Source organism: Pithys albifrons, unplaced genomic scaffold (assembly GCF_047495875.1).
Source record: "Pithys albifrons albifrons isolate INPA30051 unplaced genomic scaffold, PitAlb_v1 scaffold_47, whole genome shotgun sequence".
NCBI classification, from domain to species: Eukaryota; Metazoa; Chordata; class Aves; order Passeriformes; family Thamnophilidae; genus Pithys; species Pithys albifrons.
In genome coordinates, this window is record NW_027286062.1 from 276,912 (window position 1) to 295,204 (window position 18,293).

The window sequence follows — 18,293 nt, forward strand, 5'->3', positions numbered from 1 at the left end:
TGTTCCCCACATTCTTCTCTGCTCATGCGTGGGACGCTCCAAAGTTTGGGTGAGGGAGAGTTGGCTCCCTGTCCGCGGGCCGGCTCTCACGGTGCTCAAGTAGAACAGTTCTCCAGCACCTCGGGGAAGCAGCAGCCCTCCTGCTGAGCCACAGCTGTGGAACTCGGGGCCCAGTGGCCCAAATGTCTCCTTTGGAAATCAGAGCTGGCTTAGTCAATCCTGTCAGAAATGCATCTCTAAGAGACCTGGGATGGCTGAGGCTTGGACGTGGGAAGTGTTGGCCAGCAAGAAACTTGACTTGTTGATAAGCTGAGCCCTGTTCAGGGGACTCTGGGAGCCTGTTCCTTTCTCTTCCACCAGGTCCAAGTGTTTGTCAGGGCTGGAGTTCGAGGCTGTGTCTGCCCCGACAGCCGGTACTGTGGAGCTCCAGATGGTTCTGACAGCGTGGGCTTGTCTGAGCTGGGCCTTGTGTCTCTTTCAGGTGTCCCCTAAGACAGCACTGCTGGCACGAGACCGACAGCACAGTCAGGATGACCTGGAGAGCTGTGCAGGGACCAGCCAGGAGCCGTCCCGTTCCTCGGCAGTTGCGCGCAGGGAGCTCAACGCTGCTGCTCCAGAGGCAGAGACAGACACAGAACCCGCAGCAGCCTCTGAGCAATGATTTCCTGTAGAGGAGCAGCTGCAGCATCACGGGGCTCCTGCCTTGTGCCTTTCCACACATGGATTCTATTGGGCTGTGGGAAATGTTGTGTTTGAATTAGGAAGATTCTTGTAGAGATAGGGTAGACATAGCTGCATCTGGGTGAAGATTCATCAAGGGTGAAGATGCACATTACTGATGTAAGGACATGCAGGAGATGTTTTATCTCCTACTCCAACATCCAGATTTTGAGGAACTGCACAAGATGCAATGCTGTGAAAAATCAAACTCAAGTTTGAATTAGGAAGATTCTTGTAGAGATAGGGTAGACATAGCTAGAAATAAGAAAAAAAAATATATTCTGTATATGTTATAGATATAATATATATAATATATATATATAATATATAGAGATGTTATATATATATTATATATGTTTTAATCTATAATTTTATATGTTTATTTACATTATTAATAGGGCTGCATTATATATCATATTCATATTATCAATTATTATAGATCTATAGATATAGATGATAGATATAGAGATAGACATAGATACAGAGATAAATACAGAGATAGACATAAATACAGAGAGATGGATAGATAGACATAGAGATAAATACAGACATACAGATAAATACAGAGATAGAGAGATATAAATACAGAGATAGATATAAATATAGAGATTAATATAGAGATAAATACATAGATAGACATAAATACAGAGATGAATAGATAGATATAAATATAGAGATAAACATAGAGATCAATCCAGAGATAAATACAGAGATTAATAGATAGTAATAAATCCAGAGAGATAGATACAAACATAGATATGAATAGAGAGATAAATAGATAGGTAGATATAAACATAGAGAGTTTTAAATAGATAGATATATCTCTAAATATGGTGATAAATATAGAAATAAATACAGTGATAAATACAGAGATGATAGATATCTATAAATACAGAGATATAGATATAAACATAGATATAATTATAGAGATAAATACAGAGATAAATACAGAGATAGAGAGATAAATACAGAGATAAATGCAGAGATAGATGTAAATACAGATATGACTAGATAGACAGATAGACAGATAGACAGATATATAGATAGATAATGATCAATATAGAGATAAATACAGAGATAAATACATAGATCGATAGATAGATATAAATACAGAGAGGTAGATAGATATGAATATAGCTATAAATATAGAGAGATAAATGTGGAGGTAAATACAAATATAGATATAAATACAGTTTAATAGATAGATATAAATACAGAGAGTTTGATATAAACATGAATATTAATATAAAGATAAATACATAGAAAACGATAAATATAGATATAAACATGGAGATAAATATAAATGCAGAGATAGATAGATAGATAACAATAGATATAGAGATAAATATAGAGATAAATACAGAGATAGGTAAATATGAATATATATAAATACAGAGATAGATAGAGATACGTACAGAGATGGTGATAGATAGATAGATAGATAGATAGATAGATAGATACATGTAAATACACAGATAGAGAGAAATACCTAGAGAGAGAGATTAATACAGAGATAAATGCAGATATAGAGATGGATATAGAGATTATAGAGATAGAGATAGAGATAGAGATAGAGATAGAGATAGAGATAGAGATAGAGATAGAGATAGAGATGTATGGGTCGGCTTTGCAAACGAAGATTTGCCGAAGGAGCTTGGACGGTGACTGTGAAGTCCTCGGGATTAGAACCTACAGCGCCCAGTATTCCCAGAAGGTCTCCAATCCAAGTACCGACCAAGGCTGACCCTACCGAGCTACTGAGATCTGGCGGGATCGGGTGTCAGGGTGGCACTCGGAATATTCATATGTAAAATAAAAATATAAATAAACTTTTATAAAAACAGATTTTTATTTATATTTTCTTATATGTTAATATATTATTATATTTATATTATATATTGGCATATTTATGTTCTATCTATGGATAATATTACAATAATATATTATAGAAAATGTAATAACTGTAAATATAGAAATAATAAAAGTATAAATATAGACATTTATATAAATATATAGAAATACATATATATATTGAAAAATAGTAAAACCATTATTAGACTTGTTTTTTCTGGCACAATGAGTCTCTTCCAAGCTGTTGTGGGATTTCCCCTCTTGAGGGCAGACCTGTTCCATGTGAGGAGAAATGGGAATTTGAGGTGTTATGAAAGGATGGGATGGAGAGAGCACAGCAGGGATTGAAGGCAGAGGAGAGAATGGGGAGTTTCCGCTTTCCCTGCCCCTTTCCTTTCTTTTCTCTCTTCCTTTTCCCTTGCCTTTTCCCTTATCCTTTCCCTTCCCCTTTTCCCTGGCCCTTTTTCTTGCCCCTTTCCCTTTTCCCTTTCACTTGCCCTTTCCCTTTTCCCTTTTCCTTTCCCTTCCCCTTGCCCTTTCCCTTCCCTTTTCCCTGGCCCTTTCCCTTTCCCTTTCCCTTTCCCTTTCCCTTTCCCTTTCCCTTTCCCGTTCCCTTTCCCTTTCCCTTTCCCTTTCCCTTTCCCTTTCCCTTTCCCTTTCCCTTTCCCTGGCCCTCTCTGCTCCCCTCCAGAGCACGGGCACTCTGCGGGCACGCTCTGCTCTCCGCGACACCCGGCCCGGGGCACAGCTCGGCTGCTCCCAAAGGGCCTCAGTGCCCAAGGGCAGCGCTGGCACCGCCGGAGGCCGCGGCCGGCACGGGGAGCGAGTCCCGGGCAGGGAGAGCCGCTCTGGGCCGGGGGCGGGCCCGGGGACAGGGAACATGGGCCCTGGCGCCTAAAAGTCGACCACTGACACTCCTGCCTGTGCTAAACCCAGCATGGCAATTAAGTGCCTCAACACCTTTCAGCTCCTCAAACTTTCCGTCACTCTTCAGGCTTGTGGGGTGATGGCCCTGATAAGCCTGGATGGGTTGAGGGAAACGCCTCAGCCACCTGGAGGGATGCTCCCAGCCGAGGACAAAAGCTTTCAAACTGATGAGATTAACAAAGGATGGAGTGTTAAAAAATGGCCCTGCCCCCTTTGCGATATTTTCTTTAACCACTCAAGGAGCCAACACCCTCAGGCATCTGTATCACCCCCGCAAAAGACTGACTATAGTCACACAAAACCACATGAGGGAAAAAAACTGTATAAAAAGAAATGCAGTTTTTGCTTCAGAGGAGAGGGAGAAATGCCATTGTCTCTGTTGGGGTGGCTGCTTGCAACTTGTCCTGCCTCCTCCTACCTCCTGGAACGATGTAGGGGTAAGGAGACCATGTGCTTTCTATTTTTCTATACTTTACTTTCTTAACTTTACTTTCTTACACAGCATATTCCTTTATACATTCTATCTTACATCTTATGCTAACAGCTACTTGGATTCTTTCTTTAGAAGCACCTTTTTTTACTAACTGTGTTTTGCTGCCTTAATAGTAAAAGCAGTAACTTGCTTTACACTTTGCTACTTTATATTAGTTATTGCTTTCTTTTGCAATGTGCAGTTTCTTTTTTTAACATGTGTGTTGGTAAGAAGCAGCTCTGCTCTTTCCTTTTGCTTTGTGTCACAGAGAGAGTGGTGTGCAAACTGTTTTATTGTCCTATGTTATTAGAAGAGTGTCTAGATAAGTGGTTTAGGTGGCTGTGCTTCTGGTTAGTAGTTCTTTGTCGCTAGTTTCTGTCTGTTGTGAAAATGGGATACATTGCTGTACTGTAACTTGAGTTTGGTGTGCTTGTCTCTCTAAAATGTGCTTTGTGCTGGTTTCTTTTGGGGTCTTTTATTATCAATTAAATACAATCTTGCAGCTGAACGTTATCGCCAGCAAAGCGGAACCCACAGTAACTGTCACACACCTAAATTAATAAATGTCATTTCAGGAGCTGTTGTGGGCAAAGCTCTTTTCTAGCTATGAAGTGTGGCTTCAAAGCAGAGGTTAGAAATCCTTCCAGCCTGTGTTCTGTCCAGAAGTTCAGCAGGCAGTGCTGACTTCATAAGGCTCTAATTTTCTGGAAACACTTATTTAGCTGATAAGTTCTTCCCAGCCTAAGTGTGGCTTCATATCAGAGGTCAGAAACCCTTCCAACCTGTGTGGAGTCTGTAGTCGATATACAGTCTTGGGAACATAAGGATCTGATTTCTGTCTCTCCTCCCTTTCACGTGACAGGGCTGGAGGTGGATTTTTCCTTCCTTTTCACCCTTCTGTTTGAGAATTCCCTTGAACCAGAAAAGGCCGGGAACCGAGGGCTGACTTTTCCTTTCTCACAAAGGCAGCACAGCGGCCAAAAGGCAGCGCAGTCTCGGCAGGCCCCGCGCACATCAGCTGGGGCTGCCGGCCGAGCATCACCTGCTCAGGTGGCCTCTGGTGACCTGCAGGTGTGTTCTTTGCTCCCTGGGACAGGTCTTGGGGCTCCGGAAACCCCTGGTGGAAGACGTGCCCACGGGACAGACGCTGCCCTGGGAGGGCGAGACGTGGGGCTGAGCCCTCACCCACAGAGGGGCCTGGAAAAGCAGGGGCAGCTCAGAAACCACTTGCCATGGAATGGGGGCCACAAATCATCCTTAGGGCACAGACGAGTGCTCTCGAAGGTCAGAGCAAAAAATGCATGACAGCTTCCTGCCCCCATCTCCATCCTGGAGTGCTGAAAATGAGATCTGTGACTCTCCAGGCCTCTTGGTTATCCTGACTGAGCCTTGCCTCTGCAGGGACTCTGCAAACCTCGAGAAGGACAGGGGAAGGCTGCAGCAACACCTTGCAATACCAGAGCCAGGAGCCTCCCGTCCATGTCAGAGCAAAGCTGAGGAGCAGCTGAAGGAAGAGTCAGCCCTGGTGGAAAAGACGCAGCAGCAGCAGAGGGTGGAGACAGCGCGGTGTGACCAGGAGCTCCTGTGAGTGCTCAGGCTTTGTCTGGGCAGGGGTGGGCAGTGCTGGGCTTGAGGAGGCTCAGCATAAAGGCACAAAAGGTGCCCAATTGCTCCACATTTGGAGCATGGGAGGGTGAAGGGAGCACGTGGGCAGGCCTGGCTACCTCCTGACAGACAGCAGAGCTGCCACCTTGTACCCACTCCAGGAACCTTGAAAAACATCATTGCACACCTGACCACAGCAGGTGGGGACAGGCACAGGCTGACACAGGAGAGGTTCTGGCTGGCTTGAAGAACTGAGCCAAGAAGGCAATGGTGCAGAAGAAAAGGTTGCTCTGAGAGCTTGGGCAGATTCCAGGCCTGGCAATTTGGAAGACACAACTGGACAGAGCCTTGATCAGCCTGGTCAGATCCCACAGCTCCCCAGCTGCTTTGAGCTGAAGTTTGGGCTAGAGGCCTGCTGGGGTCCCTGCCAGCCTGAATCATCCTGACCTCCTTTGATTACTGCACTGCAATTCAGACATGTCTCCTCCCCATATGGATTGCAGGCTCTTTGATCCTTTCCCTGAGCAAGCCAAAGAGTCATTGTGGGAACACTACTGTGGACTTGCACAGTCTGTCTTACCCAAACCAGGGCTTTGCGAAGTCTTGGTGTACCAAAAGGAGAGTGAGACCTGGCAGGCAGGAAGTCGTTGAGAGCTGAGAGCACCTGAGGTTTTGGAAACATTCCTTGACTTCTGGAAGCCTGTTTTGCTTTCTCAGTGACAAACATTTCACCGGCATCCATGAGAGAGGGATGCAGCTCTAGTCAGGGAATTGCAGCCTTCCCTAGGTGGAAAGAAAACCTGTTCACACTGCTGTACCTTGGACATGGTGTGCCGACTTCTTTTGGAAAATGAGTCTGTATTTCTATGAAAAGCTTGTCTTTCCCCTTCTGACTGAGTGAAGGAGACATTTGAGAGGCAACGCTGTTTATTGAAGAGGGAGTTGATCCAATCTTTGTATCTGCAAGTGGCTCTGGCAGAATTTCCTAAATGGCAGAGTCTGAACTATCCATACAGATGCATTTCATTCCTTTGATGTTTTGATTCATTTTCTTTTAATTCTTCAGTGGTATTTTTTTCAAAAGACAAAGCTCTTTGGAGTAGTTCTTCCCCTCTAAGGGGTTGTTCTGTTGTCATGTTGGGGATTAACACTGAATAAGGTGAGATATAATGAGCTGGATACATCCATCAGCTCCACCCTGTGTCCAGGCGTTTGAAACCTTTGGGATCAGCCTGGCATCCTGATCCCTGTGCTTGGCACAACCATCTGAAGGCCATGATTGGGCAGGGAAGGCAGATTCCCCTCTGAGGCACCCAAGGAATACCAATGTCTCTTGTGGCCCTCAGTTGGCTCCTTCCTCAGACAGTGCCAAGAGGTGCCTGCAGAGGCTCAGGCAGGGTCCCTGCCACCCTGCACCGTCACAGGTGGCACTGAGTGGCCAAAGCAGGCAAGAAGGAAGAGAAAGGCTGGGTAGGCTCCTGTGGCCCATAAAGTGCTGCCAGTCTTGAATGGCACAGGGTGGTTCTGGAAGGATGTGGAAGGATGGCAGTATGTGTGCCAAGCCCCTGTTGGCACTTCTGCTCTCAGCCTTTGTTTGTCCACCTGAAAGGAACCTGGGTTCTGGCAAACCTTGGGGAACTGCCCAGAGATCCCCTGGCTGTCACTTGCTGCTGGTCCTGCCTGGACATACAATCTGGGGGAAGCAAATGCCTCTGCCTTGTTGACAAAACCTGTCCCTTGGAGTCTTGTTAGTCTAGAAAAAAAAAGCAGTCAAGTTATGTCTTCCTTTCAAGACTTTATGTTTCTCTTCACATTCCTAACTCAAAAAAAGAGAGGGCATTTAGAGACTTTGTGACTTTTTTTCCATGGATGAAATCATAGTGGGCATGTGCTGGGGTGTGACTGCAATGGGAACAAGCAGCCGAGCTGTTCAGACACAGCTCTTTAGACAGAACAGTTCTGCCCAGGTAGCTGAAGCCCTAAGAGGTTATGGAATGTGATACCATGTAGGAATGAGTTGCATGTTTTCTCTTTCAGGCTGACTGTGTGTCTGGAAGAGAAGGACCGGAGGATCAGAACCCTGGAAGAAACAAACCTTGCCCAGCAGAACGAGGTGTCTGAGCTCCGTTCTGCTCTTCACCAAATTGGGCAGGTCCTTTCAGATCGCAAGGGAGAAGTGCAGGAGCTCAAGAACCAGGTGACTTATGCACTGGAGTCCTTGTCTCCAGGGACATACAATACCATGTCCAGCTTGCTTAAACCCTACTGGATTCCCTCCCAGCAGCACACGCTGCTCCTGTGCTCTGCCCAGAGATGCCACACTTTGAGGTCAAGGCTGGATCTGGTGTCTCCTGCCTGTGTTTGTCCCTGTTCTCTCCTGGGTCCCAGCATGAACTCTCTGAGGAGAAGCAGCAGACTGCTTTGAGCTTCTCCATCCCTCTGTTGCCAGTGTAGTCCCTGATGGAGTTTGTGCCTGTGCTGGGCACTGAGCAATGTGGGGACACAGAGGTGGTTCTGTCAGGCTGGGTCAAGGTGCCTCTGCCTCAGCCAGTTCATCTGGTGTTCTGGAGTTGCACCCTCAAACATGCCCATTGCCTCCCCTCTCCATTTCTGGAGTTTACTCTTCTCCATTGCAATCCTTGGCTTTGTACCTCTTGTTTCTGGTGTGTTTTGTGTGTGTTCCTTCATTCCTGGCCGTACTGCCCTCTCTGCTGCCTGAGGAGCAGCCCTGTCCCTGACACTCTGTGCATCCGTGTTCCAGATCCAGGCCCTGCAGGAAGCAGTGCTGGAGAAGGAGGCTGCCCAGGCAACTCAAGAGCAGCAGCTGCTGCAGGCCCTGGAGGAGTCTCGAGCAGGCGAGCAGAGCTTGAGGGACTCTCTGCACATGCTGGAGGCTGAAAGGTCAGATCTTCGTTTGAAGCTCCAGAGTTCTGAGAAGAGGGCAGAGGCCTTGGCCACAAAGTGTCAAGTCCTGGAGCTGGAGTGGAGGAAGAGTAAGGATCAAACAGATGAGTGGCGTGCCTGTAATCAGGAGCTGCAAGAACACTTGGCTGAAACCCAGGAAGGTACAGCTTCTCCTTTTCCACTCTCTGCCCCATCTTATCTCATGAACAAGGATCTCTGATGCCACACAGAGGAAAAGTCCAGTGTCTGGTCATGGCATAGGGAAAAAATAATCATTAGGACACTTCTCTATAGAAATCACAGGGCAAGCTTGTAATAGAGAAAGATCCCATGGCTGGCAGTGCACCTGGCTGTGCTACCGGGATCCTGTGCAGAGGAGGTGCCTTTCAGGTCCCACATCTCTGCTAAGTAGGTGGAGTTTGATGTCTCATTTTGATGCCTCCAAACTCCAGGCCATCCCAGAGCTGTCAGGGCTGTTGGCCTGTCTATAGAATGGCTGGACAGGTATCCCCACCCCTTTCCCTGTTTTAGTTTGCCCACAGTGCACCTCAGAACTGCATTTTCATCTCCCTCTCCTGCTTTCCTGGCCTCAAACTGTCTCTCAGGTATTGTTGGTCAGTTCCCAGGGTCCTAGTCAGTCTTGGCTCTTGCCTCTTCCTTCTCCTTTGGGACCCTGCATCTGGCTCTCCCCTCCTGTCTCTCTCCCTGTTTGCCCCATGTCTGTTCTCCCTGCTTCTAACACTGTGGCTGAGGGGCTGTCAAACCCTCAGTCCTGGTCTTTCAACAAGCAGAAGGGCAAACACACTTTCATGTTCCTCTGAACCTTTCCATTTTTATTCTCCCTTTTTCTCTACCTGGAAGTTTCCCACATTTCTGTCAGCTCTGGCAGCCCTTGTGGCCTTAGGCCCTGGGTGACACGGACAGGCAGAGCAGACACTGCTGTTGTGTCTGCAGGATGCACATCAGTTTGATTTTCTCTACTCCTTCCCCTTTGGCCTTTCCTGCTGCAGCGCTGGGGACAGCAGAACACAGGAGGGACTCCTTAAAAGCTGCCCTGAGGAAAGAGACCTCTGCCAAGAAGAAAGTGGCTGGGACTGTGCATAAGGAGGTGGAGTCTCTGCAAAGGAAACTTAAGAGCACAGAGGAGCAAAGACAGGATGTGCTGGTGAGTCTGGCAGATGCCAGGAAAGGCCATTTCCTTGCTGGTTTTGGACCTTGTCTTCCTATTTCTAAGAAGAAACATTTTTCAGTTTCACTTTCCAATCACCACTGTTCAGAACAAGGAGGAAAAGGTGTCATAGTCATGTCAAGCCCAGTTTGGGCTGAAGGTGCTTTTTCCCTCCTTGCTAAAGTCGTCGCCCTTGAAACTTCAGTGAAAGTCATTTCCACACTTTTCTCTATTGACATGGCATGGCCTGGGCAATTGTTGGTGTTCAAATTCATCTTCAGATTTCTAAATATCCAAATCTGGGAAAAGGGGTGAGAAGACCAAGTTTGTTCTAACTATTGTTTATAGAAGAGATGTGTTTAGCTTTGGCCATCTGAGAACAGACAAAGGGGAGGGAAGAGAGAAAGCAAAAGTGCTGATGCAGATCACAACGTGTGCCTGAGAGGGGAAAACTAGTCCTGCTTGGAAAGCCAGACTGACAGGCTGACCTGGTTATTGCTGTGCCAAGGGAGGACAGTGGGGCTCCAGGGGATGGCACCACAGCAACTCTACACAGGAGGGTCAAAAACCTCTCCCTTTTGCCCCAAACCCAGGAAAGCAAATGTTGGGGTCCTTTCAATTTCCCTTCCTCCCCAATGGAGACCACACTGTCATGGCACTGCCTAAATCAGGCTTAAGTCTGACCTGGAATCCTGGCTGCACTTCTGGCAGCTCCTCCCCAAAGGACACCTCGAGTAGAGTTCCAAGAGCTCAGGGAAGGGCAGAAAGGCAGCTGGGACTGGCTGAGGGAGCTGGGAAAGACGCAGAGTAAAGGGGGCCCAGGAAAGGTCTGCAGCATCCCGAGAGGCAGGGAGAGAGGGGCAGCCCGTGCCTGCCACTGCGGCAGGAGTTCAGATCTGCCACGAAGAGCAGACACAAGAGATGGAATGATTGACTCTTTTTGTCCCTGCTTTGCAGCATGAACGGGACAGGCTGCAAGCAGAGAAAGAACAACTGGAGTGTCACATCAAACATCTTGAGGAATCGGTTACAGCCTCTGAAATCCAAGCAAATTTAGCAACAGAGAGGAGTCACTCCCTTGAACAAAAACTCCAAACTGCACTGTCCATCTTAAAAATGAAAAATGAGGAAGTTGAAAACCAGGAGAAGAAAATGGAGATGCTCCAGAAAGAGGCCGAAGAGGGGAAAGTTGTGCAGGAGAATCTCACTCGTATGACAGCCATCCTGTCAGAGAGGGAGAGAGAAATGAAGATGTATCAGGAGCAGATGAGAGTCCTGGAAAAGCAGAAAGAAATGCAAAAAAATGCTCTCAATCAGGTTATTAGGGACATAACAGAGAAAGAAAGAAAGACAGAATCCCAGCAAGAACAGATAAAGGAGCTGGAGAAGCAGCAAGAAAAACAAAGGATTGCTTTAAAGAAAGAGCTGGAAGGGAGAGAGCGGGAGATGAGATGCCAGGAAGAACAGATACTGGAGCTGGAAAAGCAGCGTGAAATGGAGAGGGCTTCTGTCAGCAAGGTGACCAGGGAGCTGGCAGAGAGGGAGCAGGAGATCAGATCCCAGCAAGAAGTGATAGGGGAGCTGGAGAAGCAGCTGGAATTGCAGAGCGCTGCTGTCAGCAAGGTGAGCAAGCAGCTGGAAGAGAGGGAGCAGGAGATCAGATCCCAGGAGGAGAAAATAATGGTTCTAGAACAACATGGTGCATCACAAGTGAGAAATCTGCTTGAGGACCTTGATCATATGAAAGGAAACCTGCAGGAGAAAAACTTGGAGCTTCTGTCTCTGAGTCAGCAGATTCAAGAACTGGAAAAGGAGAGAGAACAGGGGAAATCTGTGCATGCCAGCCTTGAACAGCTGAGGGGAGCTCTTCAGCAGAGAGACAGTGAGTGTGACACTCAAAGGGAAGAGTTAAGGCTCTTGCAGCAGCACAAGGAAAAGCAAGAGGGGCATCTGCAAGAGCTTCTTGATAAAGTAGAAAACATGACACACTCTTTATCTAGAAAAGATCAAGAGCTTGAGTCACAACAAAAGCAACTCCAGGAAGTTGAAGAAGCTCGGGAAATGCAGCTAAGCACTGTCCGTGACCAACTGGAGCAGACCTTGGCAACCTTAAAAGAAAAAGACAGACTCATAGACATCCAAAAGCAACAAACAAAGAACTGTGAGGAACAAACAGAACAACAGATCAATGTCTTGCACAGAGACTTAGAATACACGAGGACAGTACTGAGAGAAAAGGATGTCATGATTGAATCTCAGAAGGAACTGATTGAGACCTTCCAAAAACAACAAGAAGACTCTGAACAGCAGAAGGAAATTCTGCAGCATCTTCAAGTGGAACTAAAGGAAAAAGAGCAGGAAATTTTGTCCCTTAAAAAGCAGTGTGAGGCATGCAAGGAAAAGGAGGAAGAGCATGAAGCTGAGCAAAGAAATTTCCAGGCAGCAGCCCTGACTCTGAAAGAAAGAGAAGAGAAGATCCGCATTCTGGAGGAAGCCATCTCTAAGCTGCAACAGCAAAAGGAGGAGACAGCGGGACAGACTAAAGCCAGCATGCAAAAACCAGAATATGCTGAATCCTCTTTAGAAGGCAGAGGTCAAGAGAGAGGGTCTCTGCAAGAGCATGTCCAGGACCTGCAAGAGCAGAAGGAGGTGGAAGGCAGGCAGACTCAAAGTATAGAGCAGGATGAAGACAAAATGAGGCAGATGTCACGAGAGAACCATTTGGAGTTCCTCAAGCAGACAGAACAAATGAGCATGTTCCAGCTTCAGGAAGAAAGCATGAAAGTAGCACCAACATCATGCCAGAAGCAAATAGGTCTGCTTGAGGAAGTGGGGAGGGACAAAGATGAAGACAATGAAACTCTTCTGCAAAAACTCTGGCACCAAGAAAAAGAAGTGAAGCCTTGGCAGAATCTCCAGCTTAGGCCAACCAAGAAGAATGAAGAGGTTAGACATGAGGGAGAGCAAGAGAAGCTGCTAGAAGAAGCCTTCCCTGAGAAAGAAGGACAGACCAAAGCTCAAAGAGAGCAAAAGGAATTAGAAGAGGAAATAAGAGCTCTTCAGGAAGACCTCCAGCTTGTTCAGCAGACTCTGACAAAGAAAGATGAAGAGATCAAGTGCCAAACAGACAGAGTCAGATATTTAGAGGAGACCCTGACAGGGAGAGAACAAGAGCTCACAAGGCAGAGTGAACTCCTGAAAGAATTAACATCAGCTTTGCAATGGAAGGATGAAGGGGAGACCCTAAAGAAACAAATCCAAAATTTCCAAAAATGGGAGGAAGTAGAAAAGAGGAAAGTTCTCCATGAGAGAGACCATCTCTGGCAGAGGCAGAAGGAGCTAAGGCAACAATGGCAGGCTGAGAGGAAAGCAAATGGGGAGGAATTGGAGCGTGTGGCTGCTGCTTTGAAGGAGACACAAAGCAGAGAACTCGAATGGAGAGAGAAGACACAAATACTGAGAGCTGCCCTTGATGAGAGTGAAATGGCCAAAGGGACTCTGGTGAAAGAATTAGTCATCCTGCAGAAAATGGTTTCAGAGAGGGATACAGACCGATTTCATCAACAGGTAGGCACTAGGATTGATCCTCAGTCCACTCTTAACATCCGTGAAGGATTCCAGTGATGTTCCCCACCATGAGGTGGCAATAGAGATTCCCATCAGTACTTGAGCAGCTTGGGCAAAGCAGCCAGGGCTGCAGCCTCGTCGGTCTGTGTGGCTCCAGCAGAGACCATTCACCTGCGAGAATGTCTCCTGGCAGGCCCGCAGAGACTGACACAGCTCTGGAGTTTGCTGTTCCAATCAGCTCAGGTCCAAAAGCTGCCCACGGGGAACTCTTTCTCCCATGCCTAGGCAAGGTCAGCCAACATGTGGTAGCTTGGATTTGGCATGGAAATGAAAGGGAGCCACTGAGCAGGCGGATGGACTGAACTTGGCAGGGTTTTGAACTGATGGCTGAACAGCAGCTGCACTGCTGGAGCTCAGAGGATGCTCTCAGAGATGGAGGCACAGCTTGTACAGTGTACTAAAAAGGAATGGGATTTATACCATTGCCTGATCAGGTTAAAGGCTTCAGTGCTTATTCAGGATCTGCTTGTTCCACCATCCAAAAAGCACAAAGGCAAATTTGTGTGGATTTCTCCCACATGAACTGATTTGGGTCCTGCTGGTGGAACAGCTGCAACAGCCTTGCCAGGGATTTGCCAATATTCTGGCATTCCATTAGTGTATTGGTGTAGAAAAAACTGCTAATAAAACACTGTATTTATGCATTACACATTTGCACATGACTTGAGAAACCTTACTGGCAGCCTGATCAGGATGCTGACAGGTCTTGGACCTGCTGATAGGAAGTAAAGAGGTGACAGGGGAAGGAACATGAAAACAATGGGAGATTTGAGTTCCATCCATGTAGATGAGCTGCGCAAGAGCAGTCGATCAGGAAATGCAGCTGCATCATAGAGACTGGGTTAGTGCTGGTATCAAGGCCACATTTATCCATGTTCCCAGGAGCAGTTCATGAGGAAAGGCAGGGCAGGGGAGGTGACTCCTGACTCGGTTTAGAGCAGCACACACAGCTTAAGAATGTGATTTTTTTCTACAGAGCAGTTCTGTGTGAGGATGTAACAGGTAAAGAGAACAGAGAACAAACCCATGGTGTTCCATCAGTGCACAAATACATGCTTCACCCACAGCTTGCACATGTTGGGTTGTCTAAGGACAGAGAGTACAACTCTAGATAGGAGAATGTGCAGTGATAGTCAAAGAGGATGACCAAAGAGGGTAAATAATTTTCCTAAGAGGAAATTTTCCTAAGAGTAAATGTGAAATTCTTCACAATCAACAAGAAGTGGCTGAGAGGAAGGGAGCTGGAGATGCCACAGACCTTTGTAAAACTATGAAGTGGCTGAATAGGAAATGATTGCTTCCACTGCAGGACACTGAACAAAACTAGCAGAAAGCACATCCAGAACACACAAGTCAATTCTCCATTGTGATTTGGAGAAGGGGATGTTGCCTCAGCCTGTGCACCAGGGGGAGAAGGGCCTTATCCGTTCCTGTTGTGGTCACTCTCCCCGATATGTTGGTTCTAACACCTTCTAATCTTTATATGGCACCAGTTCACAGAATCTCCTCTCTGAATGCCCAGCAGGCTGTTGCAGAAGGGGGGCAGCTGTCATGGCTCTCAGAGAAGAAACTCATATCACAGAGCCTGGAATGTCTTCAGCGAACAGTTGCAAGGCTGGAAGATGAGAAGGTGGAGCTGAAGCAACAAAATTCTGAGCTCAGGAGGACTCTTGAGCAGGTAAAATTGCATTTGCTGCCTCTGCAAAGCCTCCCGGTTGTCTGGAACACAACACCATTCCCAGACAGCACTTTGGAGTCCTCACCTTGTTTCCTTCCCTCTCCTTCTCCCCGCTGTGTGCACACCTTTTATTTTCTCTCTCTTCTGGCATCCCAAGGACTTCACAAATGCACCTTCACTGCAGTGCCCCCCTCCTGGGCCCAGTGTCCCCAGACACACACCTGACTCTCTTCCATAGACCACATTCAGTGCTCTTTTGTTCCCTGGTGCAATTAAGGGTCTGTGAGCAGAGACCTCCTGGCCTTCATGTCCACAGGTCCTTTTGGCCCAGGGTTTCTGTCAGGTTTCTGTGAGCCTTTCTGCCATCCAATGTGCAGGTGGAACGTGAACGGAGGAGGCTGAGGAGATGTTTTCGGGGTCAGATGCTCCCAGGTGCCTCTGGATTGTCTCTCTCCCAGTCTGACCAGCACATGGTGTCCACTTCTAGACAGGTGAGAACAGAAGCTTCTTTGCTGGCAGGAGGCTCTGACCATACAGAGGAGTGATGGCAAATCCCAGTGGCAGTAGCCCCCAACAGAGACCTAATAGAAGTCAGATATAAGACTATGGCCCTGAGCAGGCTGCAGACTAAAGTGAAATCCTTGTTTTTCTTCACAGGAGGAGTCCCATGCTCACTGCAGTCAGCGATTAGCAGAGTTACAGGAGCAGGTGAGGAGTAGGAAAACTCTTCTCAAATGCTGTTGTGGCTGTATTGATGGGTGCAGCTTTGCATGATGCTCCAGCCTGAGGTTTGTTTGACTGTCAGGAAGTGAATGCCCCAGGCAGTGTCAGTCCTGCTCCTCTTGGCAACAGCCAAACTACATCCTTTACCTGGGTCTTGTCTCTGACTTGCGTAAAGGTCATGCAGTGTGGGAGAGGGGCTGGGAGGAAATTCAGAACACTGAAAGTCACCTGAAAGTATCAGGATCATAGAATCATAACACCCTTAAGGCTGGAAAAGCCTTCTGAGATCATCTGTCCAACTGTTAGCCCAACACTGTCTGACCCAAACCTAAACCATGCCCCTAAGCACCACAACTACATGTTTTTCAACACTTCCAGGCATGGTGATTCCACCATTCCCTGGTAGCCTGTTCCAGGATGTTCCCCCTTGTTGCCCATTCCCATTTTCCCTTGCCTCTGTTAGCAGTGGAGCTTGCATCGTAGCAGAGGTCCAGGCAGCCTTTAGGCCATTCTCACTCTCATACTGCTCTGATGTGGGACCATGTCAGAGACCTCAGCACGCCGTCAGTGTTTGGTTTGTCAGTGTAAGAATGTTCCATCTGCTGAACCCCATTGCACCCTTTGACTGCACAGCAGACCGAGCAGGAGGTGGGAGCAGCTTCAGCAGTGCTTTAAGGCCCCTGGGCTTTGTTCCCCACATTCTTCTCTGCTCATGCGTGGGACGCTCCAAAGTTTGGGAGAGGGAGAGTTGGCTCCCTGTCCGCAGGCCGGCTCTCACGGTGCTCAAGTAGAACAGTTCTCCAGCACCTCGGGGAAGCAGCAGCCCTCCTGCTGAGCCACAGCTCTGGAACTCGGGGCCCAGTGGCCCAAATGTCTCCTTTGGAAATCAGAGCTGGCTTAGTCAATCCTGTCAGAAATGCATCTCTAAGAGACCTGGGATGGCTCAGGGTTGGATGTGGGAAGTGTTGGCCAGCAAGAAACTTGACTTGTTGATAAGCTGAGCCCTGTTCAGGGGACTCTGGGAGCCTGTTCCTTTCTCTTCCACCAGGTCCAAGCGTTTGTCAGGGCTGGAGTTCGAGGCTGTGTCTGCCCCGACAGCCGGTACTGTGGAGCTCCAGATGGTTCTGACAGCGTGGGCTTGTCTGAGCTGGGCCTTGTGTCTCTTTCAGGTGTCCCTCCTGCAGTCACAGCTGGCACGAGACCGACAGCACAGGCGAAACTACATTGAGAGCTGTGCAAGGAACAACCAGGAGCTGTCAGAGCTTCACCAGGAGCTGTCCTCCTCCTTAGCAGCTGTACTCAGGGAGCCCAAAGCTGCTGTTCTGGAAGCAGAGACTCAGAAGCTGGATCAGTCTCTGAACCTTAACTTGACACTGCCATCCCTGAACTGTCAGTCTCCTGAGAGACAGACTATGCATCCAACAGCCAGACCTGCCAGAAGCAACCAGAGGTAACATTACCTCTGATCTCCATTTGAATGGAAGGATTTCTGCTAATACAAGGAGCAAATGGATGTGAGAAATAGGATGAACTCGTAGGCACAAGGCTGCTCTCTGCGTTTCCCCTCTGTTCCTCTCACATTCAGCTGGTGCTGTCAAACCTCACCCTTTGTTGAGGATTAGGATCTATGAAGTGGGTTTTTTAGGCAGATGATTTCTGGGGACAAAATGTGACTCTGTGAGACTGAAGGCACAGATAAGGAGGGGGAATGATGTGTGGAGAAGGAAACCCAAACACGAAATGAACAATTCCTGAACAGTAAGACCTCTGGGTGACATCTGTCCAAGGGCAGCTGCTGAAATAAAAGAAAAGGACATAAAGTGTGTGCTGCAAAGAATTGAAGGGGCACAACAGCATTTGTTTTGCTTGCATTTGCAGTCATCCCCTAGAGGCAGACGTTTACAAAATTTTTTTAATAAAATTTTTTTCAGATGAAAGTTAGACTTGTTTTATTTTTGACAGGAGTCTATTCCAAGCTATTCTGGGATTTCCCCTCTTGAGGGCAGAGCTGTTCCATGTGAGGAGAAATGGGAATTTGAGGTGTTACTGAAGGAAGGGGTGGAGAGAGCACAGCAGGGATTGGAGGTGGAGGAGAGAACTGAGGGGGAGGTTCCCTTTCCCTGTGTCCTTCCCTGTCTGCCTTTCCCCCGGCCCTTTTTCCCCCGGCCCTTTTTCCCCCGGCCCTTTTTCCCCCGGCCCCTTTTCCCATTTCCCTTTTCCCATTTCCCTTTTCCCATTTCCCTTTTCCCATTTTCCTTTTCCCATTTTCCTTTTCCCATTTTCCTTTTCCCATTTCCCTTTTCCCTTTCCCATTTCCTTTTCCCTCTCCCTTTCCCTCTCCCTTTCCCTCTCCCTTTCCCTCTCCCTTTCCCTCTCCCTTTCCCTCTCCCTTTCCCTCTCCCTTTCCCTCTCCCTTTCCCTCTTCCTCTGCCTCTCCCTTTCCCTCTCCCTCTCCCTCTCCCTCTCCCTCTCCCTTTCCCTCGCCCTTTCCCTCGCCCTTTCCCTCTCCCTTTCCCTCTCCCTCTCCCTCTCCCTCTCCCTCTCCCTTTCCCTCTCCCTTTCCCATTTCCCTTTCCCATTATTTCCCTTTCCCATTATTTCCCTTTCCCATTATTTCC

General features: G+C 47.7%; 1 protein-coding gene across 1 annotated transcript; it reads left to right on the forward strand.

The window, feature by feature from the left end:
• Positions 1–3,508: 3,508 nt before the first annotated feature.
• LOC139685255 (centrosome-associated protein CEP250-like) lies at positions 3,509–17,606 on the forward strand. The gene is made up of 11 exons (XM_071581921.1): positions 3,509–3,574; positions 5,067–5,137; positions 5,372–5,554; positions 7,613–7,772; positions 8,337–8,640; positions 9,490–9,644; positions 10,605–13,214; positions 14,800–14,952; positions 15,330–15,443; positions 15,610–15,660; positions 16,845–17,606. The coding sequence occupies exons 1-11, from the start codon at positions 3,509–3,511 to the stop codon at positions 17,127–17,129; spliced, it is 4,152 nt and encodes a 1,383-aa protein (XP_071438022.1). The 3' UTR covers positions 17,130–17,606.
• The last annotated feature ends 687 nt before the right edge of the window (positions 17,607–18,293 follow it).